General features: G+C 47.2%; 1 protein-coding gene across 7 annotated transcripts in view; it reads right to left on the bottom strand.

Annotated features, from left to right (window-relative positions):
- Enox1 (ecto-NOX disulfide-thiol exchanger 1) overlaps nt 1-12,359 on the bottom strand; it is a 563,193-nt gene that overhangs the window by 127,901 nt on the left and 422,933 nt on the right. For all 7 annotated transcript variants that reach the window (XM_041675367.1, XM_041675356.1, XM_041675382.1 and 4 more), the window contains one exon: nt 11,297-11,509. In XM_041675367.1, the coding sequence (XP_041531301.1) occupies nt 11,297-11,509 (213 nt within the window). The remainder of the gene's footprint in view (nt 1-11,296; nt 11,510-12,359) is intronic.

Raw genomic sequence — 12,359 nt, 5'->3', positions numbered from 1 at the left:
CACTCTCATGGCAGAGTTGACTGGTTGCAAATCAGAATCTGTGATCTCCAGTGGATCAATTTAAGGGGACACCACCAAGCAGGATATAATTTCCCCAAGTAAAAGTATCTTTAAATCTGGGGGCTGTTCTGTGTCGTTTCTCCTGCTATGATGTCCATGGCTGTCCTATATGGGACACTGATGGACCTGGAAGACTGGAAATGGCAAAAGGATACATGGTTTGGCAATCCAGTATGTGGTGCTTGGACCTGGCTGAGCTCAGTAGAAGCCTCCTGCCTCCCGGGGAGTCCACAGCCCAAGCTACTGTTTGTCCTTCCCAGCCCTCTGTCCTTCTAGAGCAGCCTTTGGCCCTACCTGTGGCTCGCTGTTTTATCTGCAGGTCTCCACCTCTCAGCACCTCTACGCCTCTCTTCACGTCACTTTCACCCTGTGCACCTTCATAGTCTTCTGGCATCACCTCGTGCTACGTGAGGTCTTGCTGGGTATGGGGACCCAATTCCAGTGTCTTGGCTATCTAGTATCCTCCCCTGCAAGGGATCTCCCAGCACCAGGGCAGAGGTACTAGAGAGAGATAGTGGCAGTCCCCTGGGCTTCCTCAGTAAGAATGGAGTGTGGCCACAAGTTCCAAGATTTTCTATCATGAGAGGTGTTTGTTTTAGTCTTCCAGAGGAAGAGGGGCCCAGGACAGCCACGTATGCAGACATTTAAACAAGCCCCCTGGAGGGGAAGTGGAGCATCCAGTGCAGATCTCAGATTCTGGGGCTCTATAAGATCTCTGAACTTTTCGTACGGGGCATAGAAGCATTGAAAGCACCGAGACAGAAAGGCAGGTATTAGCAAGAATACAGTCCTTTCTCCTTCCCTGCTTCTCCCCCACAGCCCAGCACCTCCAATATCCCGTGTTCCAGCTACACAGCTGTGAAAAGAACTTAAATCCATTTAGTGCCCCAAATATCTGGAGCAACTGATTACATTCTTCCAGGCAGCAGGCTTTGCTGCATAAAGCACCTCAAACAAAATCTTGCAAGCCTAATTTTTGTTTTTAATGCTATCAGGCTCATGATAGAGCCTTAACTCTGTAGGTTTCAGAAGAATTCCCTTTTCTGCTTTTAAGGGATAACACATTTCCAAATCCTCCATGAATAGCTCAGAAGGGATTTTCAAAGGCACATATCAAATGAAACAGTTGACCTCCCTCCCCTCGCTTGTTATTGTTGTTTTTAAATGCTAAAGGCTAGGGGTGGGGAATTCTTCATGGGAAGGGGGGACAAAAGAAAAAAAAAACGAGACTTTTGATGGAGTGGGAGAAATGATCTTGGTTGGCCATAGGTGGGAGACTTGCCAGGGAGAGGATGCCATCAGTGATTGCAGTCTCAGGACGGACACCCAGAGGTGTCACAGATGCCCAAGGAGAGCAGTGAGCATTGGCCACATGGAAGAGGCGGCAGTAGGTCAGGTGCTGAAACTCCTGACTCCCTAGTGGACCCGAGCTGGTGCCTGAGAGGAGGAGCTGCTGGGATGAGAGCCACGGAAGCAGAGCACGATGACAGGCCTAGCTGAAGGAGGCCACGGAAGCAGAACACGACGACAGGCCTATCTATCTGAAAGAGTTGACGAATGACGGGACAGTTGGGGGCTTTGCCTTGAGGTGACGCACAAGCACATCATGTGACACTGAATTCACTGTAGTCCTGCTAAACTTGAACCCCCAAAGGCCAGCCTCAGACTTGATTTCTCAACTTCCTGGTTAGATGAGGCAAAACAACTGTTTCTCTTAGGGAATAGGAAACTCAAAAATATTTCAAAAAACAGGAGGATCTTTGTTTGGCAAATTCCAAGCAAGCAGGCGATGGTCAAACTGCTCAAATAAATACAAGGACATTAGGCAGACAATGACATAAAGATCTGCACACGTCCTAGTCCAGTAAGGTGGACGGCAGATGCTCTTGTGCAGGGAGTGGATGAAGTCGCAGTGAAAGTGTTCTGTTGACAGACGTGTGGCCATGTCAAAGACCCCTGTGCCTCGGCTTCATGGGAGTGGCAAAGCCTTCTGGGGTGAGGCTCAGAGGAATGGCAAAGGCTTCCTTCTGTTTAATTGCCAATGTTGAGAGTGTATGCAGAGAATATCGGCCATAGCTTCCTCCTTCCAGAAGGCTCCTCCCCTACAGAGCCTGCTCCTCCTGAGAGGAGCTAAGCCTGCCTCCTTGTTCAGCTGTTCATAAGAACCCTACGTCCTTGTGTATCAGTATGTAATAACGCTGCCTTCTCTTTGGCGGTATGCGAGAACGCGCCTCCCTGTTCAACCGCATATAATAAACACGCTGAACTTCCCAGGCACTGAGGCTCCGTCAGAAAGCCCAGCCCACGGAATTCCAGCTTTTCTCTCGTCTCTGGGTTTGTCTTTTCTTCATTCCCTTGCTATCCTGGTTAGCTGTGTGAGGGGGCGGTTCCTATGTAAGTGCACACATCCCAGTGTTTTGGGAAGCGCGGAAAGAAAAATGAATGGGATTATAAAGGCAATGGCTCCGTACAATGTACAGCATTTTCGAGGCTTTATAAATCCAGCAAATTTCCTGACTAGATTTCCACTATTGATTCAACAAAAGTAATATATGTACGCAACATAAAGGAAACCAAAGGAGAAGGAAGACTATCTTCCAAGCGTGAGCCCCTTCCCCAGCTTCTCTCTCTAACAGCCAAGGATGCCGGCAGATTCTGGCATAGGCAGCAGGATAAGACGGTATGCATGCATCCGGTGCACAGGTGTGCAGCTTTCTGGCCTGTTCATAAAACGCTAGAATTGATCCTCCGCCTTACTCTGTCTCACTTAAGCTGTAGCTCAGAAGTTGCTGGAATGTCTACCACTAATAACGCTGCAACGAGCATGCTCAGACATGGCTTCTGCCATCTTTCCATGAGCATCGTTATTAAAAGATCCTGGCGGTGTCTGGATTATTAATCTTGAGAACCATTGTTAAATTGTTCTCTGGTTTATCCTCCCTGTATGTTATGTTTGCTTGGTTGGTTTCGTTTTTCTCAGATTCTTTTCCTCTCCCCAGCCAACCACAGGTCAGAAGACACTACGTCAGGCTTTTCTTGACAGGCGGAAGAAGGAGAGGATCACGGATCAACCACATTTACATTCCGATAACACCCACATTTGCAGTTTCCTGTACCAATGACCAAGACAAATCCAGGCTCAAGAGACCGGCCCTGGTCTCAGCAGCTGGGTGCACTGTGGAGAGTCATCTCTTGGAAGGAGAGGACAAGGCTAGATTCCGAGAGTATTATCATCCTCGTGATGCCCAAATAGTGATTCATTTTTCTTCTGGGCCTCCACCGGCTCTGAATGATTCCACAAGAATTAAAGGGACACTAACCCACTTGAACAAGTGGCTCTGGCAGGCCTTGTTCTTCTCTCACATTGCCCCTGCCTTCCTAAAGCTGTAACGCTGTAATATAATTCCTTGTGTTATGCTGATCCCCGACTAGAAGATTATTTTTGTTGCTACTTTATAACTATAATTTTGCTATTGTTACGAATTGTAATTTAAATAATCTGTGTTTTCTGATGGTTTTAGGAGACCTTCGGGAAAGGGTCACGACCCACAGGTTGAGGAACACTGCACTAGGCACTATTATTCTGCTCTCTAGTGCTGGGAATCTCTGGTCCAGGGTCAGCAAACCTCGTGCTGCCTGGGTATTGTGTCTGCTCTTTTTAGGTCTCAGAAGAAATCCACTCACATTCCAGTTACTCCCACTCTCCTCCTGGGATGATTTCTTCCTTTGGCAAAATGATGCAAAGACGCTCTCTCTGCCTCAAGAGCACATCCTCTGCCCCACAGTGCTTTGTTCTCACTTCGAAAGTCTTCCTTTTAAACAAATTTTGGAGAAAAAAAAAATGTGTGGCTTCTGTCTGTCCAAAGCAGCCAAGATCTGTTCCCTAACCCGCTGACAGATATGTCCCGCTCCACACTTGGCATCCGCCTTTTGATTGGTGCCCAGGCTGGGGGCCTATCAAGCTATTAGGTCTTAGTACTAGATAAAAGCTGTCTTCCCTGAGTTGCTTCGTTGTGCCAATAGAGCACATGGAATCTCAAAATGGAGCCTTCCCCAGTTCTTGTTTGTTCTAGAGAGTAAGGCTTAATTTTTCTCACTCTGTGTGTGTGTGTGTGTGTGTGTTTAAAATTTATTTTAAACTTAGAATTGTATTTTTGGTAAAAATTAAAAAGAAAGATCCTAAAAAAGGGTCCACTCCGTTGTGGCAAACGTTTCAAATCTTCTGTCCGTTTGGGTATTGTGAGAATTAGAACATTTGGTGCTCAGCCTTCATTTGGAAGCCTTCATACAACATTATTTCCATTGGATATTTATTCCCTAAGATCAAAGGGTGTGTTTTCTTTTCTTTTTTTTCCTTTACAGTAGAAATAATATTTGAGTGTCTACTGCATTAGTAAATAACGGCTATCAGCATGATTTTGAGGAGAAATGGAAAAGCTGTCAAGTTGCTAAGGCATTACGGAGATTTCTTTTTTTACCCCCTTCCCTTGGATGAGCAATGGCGAAGGCTTCTACAGACATGGGAAAACATTTTAACACTTCATAAAACTTTTTCGACAGCAGGGGACACAGGAAGCAAATTTCCCTTGGTGGAAATAAAAAACATTTAGCCTGAGATGTTTCTGAGGAGGATGTGATTTCAGAGAGAGCTTTTGAGGCAGAAGAAATGTGGGGGAGGACACCAATCTGCCTATAAGGGGGACCACGGTGTGCACGGAGGTCAGAAACCCTCATCCTTCATTCCAGCACTTAGCATATGACCTGGCACTTAACAGCGCTCCAGTAAATATTTGTGGGATGATGCTAATCATTCATCCCAACAGCAGAGGCTTTTACAACTCCAGCCGGGAAAACAGATGAGGACATGGGCGGAGGGGGTGTCAGGGCACTGCAGAGCTGTCTCTGACAATAACTCTGACCAGCACTGGCACCTGCAGGGCTCTGAGTGCATGTTCACATGGTGGCAATGTGGCTTCTGATCCACACAGCAGTTCCATGGAGGTGGCCACCACAGTGAGGCATTGGTGTGCATGCAGGGATGACCGCCTGCTCCTGAGGCGAACCGGTCATCTCATGGGTCCTGCCAGCCCTCCTGCCTTTAGCGATCCGGAACTGCTCAAGGGTCTCAGTTGCTCATGTGGTAAGGGCTATGGTGCTTGGATGGTACTCAGGGGATCATCTGGGCAAACCTTTTCATCACAGAAAGGAGGACGCAGAGACTCAAGGGCTTAGAAGAGTCTCCTGGGAGGGATATGGCTAATTACTGCTTGAGCTGAGATTAGAGCCAGGGTCTCTTTAGACCCAGTCAAAAGCATCTACGTCGTTTGCTGTTCCGAAGACTGGAGATGAGGCTGGTGCCACTTTCTCTCCTAAGTGTACAAGTCTAGACTGCCTGATGGCCGAGACTCTTACAGTCTCCAGGCTAAAATAAGACTAGCAAGAATAAGATAATCCTACTATCTCATAACGTACATGTATTCTGTGTGTTCTAGTTTAAAGAGAATTCATTATTAGTGTTAAGTTAGTTTGAGATCACAGTTTACACACACACACACACACACACACACACACACACACCCCAAAACCTTCATACTATGTTCTGATGTTACTGGTTTTCAACCCCAGTTTCGCAATGATGAATACTCAAGAGTCAGGACTTGTGTTTTTTACAAACAGCGCTTCCCTCTATAACTGGTCAACAATAGATAGATACTGTAGTCAGGACTCTGAGTGTGTGTGCACGTGCGTGTGCACGTGCGTGCTCCTACAGACAGTGCTTCCCTCTACTGCTGGTCAATGACGGACACCTGTACTCGGGACATCCGTGTGTTCTCACCAACAGTGCCAAGTTCAGGTGTGCTGTGGTGAGGTAAGAATGAGGTGAGTGCACATGGCCTGCATCTCTGGCACAAAAGCATTCTAGAAGAACCAAAAAAATCGATGCACATAAAATAATTAGCAGGTTTTAAAGACTCATGCAGAGAGTATGGCTGTGGGTCCCACCAGACTTGACGGGATTCAGGGAGGAAGCCCGAATGGTGGAGGATTTTGAATCTGGTAAGGAGAAGTCTTTCAGGCAAGGAGATAGCAGAGCATTGGGTGGGTGGAGTGGGGTGAGAAGAGGGTATGTTAGAACTATGTATTTCAGTTTCTAACTAGAAAACAAATGATCCAGATGGCCAAGGGTCAGAGAGTGAAGGTCAACTAGAAGCAGGACTCTTGGCCTTCACTATCTTTGCCACTATGGTTTTCAGTTTTCATTCATACCTGTTGTATTTGAGGCATGCATCCCTCGTTCACTATTAACAGGCCCCTTTCTACTGCTACCTGCTTTCTCATTTACCTCCTCCACTCTGCCCCTTTTCCTTTGCAGCAGGAAGCCTGTTGGAAAAGTAGTCAAGAAGGAAAGCCGTGGAATGTTTAATTGATGAGATGTGTATGTGTTGGAGCAAGGTTTGCATAACTGATCATCTTGACTTGCATATTAATACGTGAATGTGTTGGCGCATGCTCCCTGGACTGATAAACTGATTCTATCAGATCTCTGGAATGACAAGCTTTGCTTAGGACCGACTGATAAACTGAAAGTGGGCAGGCCTGTTGGGAGTTCCCAGGACGCATACATATTTTAAAAGCAAAGATCAAAACCTCCCAAGTCTATGAATAGAAAAATGTGGGAAGTTCTGCCAAACAGACGGAATAAGAAATTGCCAACAAGGTGAGACAAATATGATCTGAGGATGAGACGACCTGAGACTAGACTCGCCAGGCCTGCCAATATTCCCTCTTCTCTTCTAACTAGCAGGCGAGATCGACTCTAGCTGGCTCAAGGGAAGAGAAAGCCCCAGTGCCACGCCAGGACAGACTGAGGTCCTCAGCTGATAACTGCACATCCATGGCCACAGGTCAAGTACAGTCCCCTAGGGAAGTGACGAGATGTCACAAACCTTGTTCATGGAGTCATGCAACCCTCCTCTTCTGTTTAATTCTAGCTCGGGCTGCACACATAATATCATTTCTGTCTTTAAGTCATCCCGGAAGAGTTTGGCTTTCATGGACACAGCTGAATCACTCCAGGGTCCAGATGGGGCATGCATTCCTCAGCCAGCACAGAGCTGTTAGCATCAGCTGGGGTTTTCATAGGCTGTTGACAACTGCCCATCGCTGAAATACTACTGAGAACCAAACTGCAGAGCTAAGCTTCCCAAAGGGTGATGGGTAAGTAGGTGACAAACCTAAAGGTGATTAGAAGGTTATACACAGGAGGAGTCCAGCATCACTTTCTCTGTTGACCTTTGCTCAGCCATTCTAATAGCCCCTAGCCTCATAACTATGGTCTGGCATACTGATTTACATTAAGACCACAGCCAGCAAGCTTTGTTGGATTTATGTGATTCATCACATATGCAGGTTGAAACCTTGTTACCTATAAAAAGTTTCCCCCTTTCTATTCCCTCCTTCCTTTTCTGTTTTGACACAGGGTCTTATCTAGTCTAGGATGGCTCCACCCATGCCTCAGCCTCCTCAGTGCTGGAATTCCAGGTGTGCACCGCACGCGGCTATGAGTGATGTCTGTATGTACCGTTTCAGGTGCGTACCACACACAGCTATGAGCCATGTCTGCATGTACCGTTTCAGGTTGTGCACTGCACACAGCTATGAGCGATGTCTGTACCGTTTCAGGCTTTCTTCTCACCTGTTTCACAGTTTAACCCATTGCTTACTAATTCCTTCCCTCCCTAATATGTCTCTTATGACTCTGATGTCCCTTCTTAGTACCCTTATCAAAACCTAGCCAACTGTCTCACACCTGGGTAAGTGTTGTCAAGGTACTGTGATGGAAACGCCATCAGAAGAAGGTGGACAAGAATGACCACCAGAAGGGGAGGCCTTTCGACTGAGGCCTGAAGGATGAGGAAGAGTCCAGCATGCATAGTAGGGAAGAGCACGGCAGGTAGAGGGGATCAAGTTCATGAAAGCCCGGAGGCAGGAGATGGCTTTGTTGGACTCAGGAAGCATAAGACTGGTGGAGATGGCCACAGCCAGTTCAGGGGGGAATTATGCTGAGGCTGGAGAGCTGTGATGGCCAGGAAACATGACTAGAACGTAGAGAGCAACAGGAAGCTACCTGTGGGGGCTCGGCTGTCTATCAGATGGAACGGGAGAAGGGAACTGGAAAGGAAAGGACATGACTCTCCAGGAGCTACTTTCTCTTCCTTACTGTGAGCAACTCAAGCTTATTCCGGTTATCAGCAGACCAGCCAAGAATTATATCTCCCACTTTTCGTATTTTTGGGCGTGGCCTTGTGTAGTCTGTTGGGACCAGTGAGGCACGCACGGTGTAATAACTGAATGTAATTAGCCCCCAAAATCTCATAGGGTGTGGCATTATTAGTAGGTGTGGCTTTGTTGGAGTGGGTATGGCCCTGTTGAAGGAAATGTGTCACTATGGGGGCAGGTTTTGAGGAGTCCTATGCTACGAATACTTCCCTGTGTTTCAGTTGACTTCCTGTGGCCTGCAAGATGTAGGACTCACAGCTTACTGACAGCACCATGTCCGCCTGTATGCGGCCATGCTCCCAACATGATGGTAACGGATTGAACCTCTAAACTGTAAGCGAGATACCCGAATTAAATGTTTTCCTTTGTAAGAGTTTCCAAGGTCATGGTCTCTTCCAAGCAGTTGAACCACTAAGAAGCTGGTGCCAGGGACTGGTGTATTGCTGTGCTAGGCCTGACCATGTTTGAAGTGATAGGGACTTTGGGAGTTTAGGTTCGGAAAGCAGTGGAATGCTTTAAGCACTGCTTAATGGGCCAAAGTAGTACAAGGACAGAGGTCCTGTAATGATTGGATGAACTGTGGGGATCAAGAGGTTTCGGAGGAGAAGAACCTACAGACCAGTCTTGGGATATTTTGGTGAAGAAAGTGGGTGCTCTCTGCCCTTGACCAAAGAGTCTGCCTGAAGCTAAAGTGAAGAGTTTTGCATCAATTCAGTTGGCAGAGGAAATCTCAACACAGCCTAGTATGGACTCAGCTGTCTGGTGATTAATATGAACGCTGATGAAGATTTGTAATGAAAACGAGCAAGCTGAGCAAGGAAAAATATGAAAGTGGCTTGTGGCCACCAAAATGAAACAATTGTGTCACATGGGCTGTGCTTTTTCAGGCAGAAACAACAGGGTTCCTTACGTATGGCCTTGAGATGGGTTTGTTGGTGGGGAGATAGTGTGCAAAGCGCTGAGAAGATTTCGATCAAAGAATTCATTCAAATGGGAAAGGAAAGCCATGCAAGGGAAAAGGTTGGGAGATTGAAAACAAGAGTTCAGTTAAGCCGAGGTACTAAAGAGCTGTATTGACAGCCATTCCCGCTGGACAGGGCTTCCAGGATGGCAACTGTGTGGATTCCTTAAGGTTGAGCACCTATCCTAGTGTGTTCCTCCCAGCTCAAGCATCCCAGTGGAGGCTCCAAGGCTGAATGGCCTACCCTGAGCTCTCCCACCATGGGGCCCCACTGATGCCACACACTGCACCCTATCTATCTCTCAGTTCTTTCAAATATGGATGCCTTTCACCTGCACAATGACAGGAAGGCTGGTTTTACTTTTCCAGTCCCATTTTAACTAGTCTCTTTTTAATACCTTTGTCATGGAAAACATGGTTCTTTCCTATGCTAACCCATAGCCCTCCCCCCCACTCCCTCTTGGCTTTACAGCTCTTGTCAAATGCTGAGTTCTTGCAAAAGGAGACAGTGAACTGCACACAGACAGGAAGTTGGTTAGAACCAAGTCCTCTGAGAAAAGCTAAGTGGGCAGTCATCACTCTAATATGTGGGTGCACGGCTTCCCACCATAACCCCCTAGGAAATGTTCTTTTGAGATGATGTATCCTTTCTTCTCTCCTTGTTTCTCCTGTGAACCCACTCTTACCTTCTCTCTGGCCACTGATTCAGGTCCCCCTCTCAAAGCAAGGGTCAGTATTAACGTTCTCTATTCTCCATCTCTCAACCCCAACTCTACTATTGCTGGACCTACACACTTGGGTCAGAGGCCATTGTTCAGTCCTGATGAGTTCTGCTAATATGATGTGGGTCAGTGAGAGAAGGAGAACTCCTGTTTCCCATAGTCCTCTTCTTTAAAGGCAGAGTGCTCTGATACTGGGCACCTGACTTACCAGTTTACGTTTGGGGATTCACTGCACGGTACTTACTCTGTGCTGCTGCAAGAACTGTCTGTTGGCAACAAAGTCCCAGAAGATGCTTTCAGACCTAAGATTCTGGCTTGTCACTGCTCCCTGTCTTCCTATCCTAACAGACACTTTATCCCTTAGGTTTGCACTGGTGAAAGGGGTGACGCCATTTTGGCACACTAGATCACAGCAAAAGACACTTATCTTCAGAATGAATATGGAAATTGCATGCGTTGCTGTCTTGTGTGGACCCCTGCACCTGGAATGGAGCATAGCCTCGCTAGAGTGACACACAACGGCTTTCACCAAGCGACAGACCATCAGCTGCTAAGCTGTTTTGTACTGCCGTGACATTAACTACAGACACAGAGTGCCACAGGAAAAGTGGACGCCCCCTTTTTTGAATAGCGTCCCGGGGTAATTACTGAGACTATTGTTCTATTAGAAAGCTCCCTTTAGGCTCCTTCATCAATTCAGGATCTAGACACGAAAAATCACTGGCATTAAGTGTTTAAGGCAATTTGCTTCCCGAATGAAGACAGGATGAAAGTCTACTCCTGAGTCACCCATGCAGACAGCCAAAGCTCACCGATTAAGGACCCCGAAAGGGGTGTTTGCAGATGGTACCATCTCTCTAAACAGAGCCCCAGAACACGTTCAAGACCTATTCTTTAACAACAGCCCCAAGTGGACATACAGGTCTGCGTGGACAGCCTGCAGCTGGACAGAGGCTGCCCTGCAGGTGTGGTGTGAACTGAGGTGGATCCAAAAACCACGTGCACCTGACTGCCCTGTCCTGGGGGCGCACGGGTGGTGTTCCGAGGGAAAGCTACCAAAATGTTGCTCACCTGGAGAAGCAAGCTCTCAGGGCAGGGTCCGTGTTCTCCACATGCCACAGAACGTGAATCAGGTATGAGGTGTACCATTCAGTATGGAATAAAACGGGGGGGGGGGGACTTCTGAACTACTTACCCCCACATGAGAACACAAAAGGAAAGGCCAACCCATAACAAAAGAGATGCTCCTCCCTCCCCCCACGGTTTTACTTACATTGAGTGAGGATCCCGGTTAAGGCATTTTTAAAATTCTCCTTGGCTTCCTCCATTTCCTGTTCGTGGGTGGCTTTCTCGTTCATGAGCCTGCGCACGTGGCTGTTGGCCGACTGCACCATGGAGTAGAACTGGTTTGCTGAGCGCCGGTTCACCTCCCCGCGTTCTATCCAGGACAGCAGCACCGTGATGGCCTCCGAAAACTTGCTGTCGTCTGGAATGGAGGGCGAAGGCAAGAAAGGGCCATTTCATCACGTGTTCTTCTCAAAGCACGTGAGGCCTCCCTGGGCAGCCCTTGCTCCCACCTCAGCAAGTCAGCTTTCTCTGGGAAAGCTCTGCCACTCCATGGCTTATCTTTTCCCCCATTCCTCTGGTTCCACAGAGTCACCTAGCGCTGCTCATTCAGCTGCCTCTCTGTGAGCGTGGCTGTCCTGGGCACCTTTAGCTATAATTTGCCACCCCGTTCTCATATCAAACCTAGATTATGCTCTCTTAAGATGGGCTCAAAAAACTGTTAGGAACCTATTTGTCCTTTACCCTATTTCTTTATCAGAAATACTACATGACAGGATATTATTTATTTATTTATTTTGCTCTTTATACAGATAGCTAGGTTAGTGTCAATGTGTGGATGACAGGAAAACTCACTTACAACCTTCGTGTACTACCAGCTACTGTACCCAAAGCAGGCAAGAGAAATAATGTCATTTCTTGTTCTACTGAAATTCCAAAGTAACCTCATTTCTAGTTTAATGTAATAGATTCATTACAATGAAAAATTGAATATTTTCTAGTTTCCTACACAAGGGAGTGTGTTCCCTGCGGTGGTCAGCTTTTGTTGAGGGTAGCACTGGAAAGCCAGGTTGGACTTGGTTTGAACCTCAGGGTAAAGGAGGAGGCCAGGAAGGAGGTTGCGTATGTAAATCAATGATAAAGCTAATTTCAAAGACGACCAATAGGCTTGCTTGTTTGGGAACGGCTGTACAGCTGGGAGGTGGAGGAAGGCAGGTGTGAGGGTGATTAAGTCAATTACAACTGGAAGTTGTATGCCAGCCACTACAACA

This window comes from Microtus oregoni, unplaced genomic scaffold (genome assembly GCF_018167655.1).
Source record: "Microtus oregoni isolate MIOR12 unplaced genomic scaffold, Mior012 000001F_ref0000356, whole genome shotgun sequence".
Classification (NCBI taxonomy): Eukaryota; Metazoa; Chordata; class Mammalia; order Rodentia; family Cricetidae; genus Microtus; species Microtus oregoni.
The sequence above is the reverse complement of the archived record's forward strand: the minus strand, read 5'-3'. Positions and strand labels throughout refer to the sequence as shown.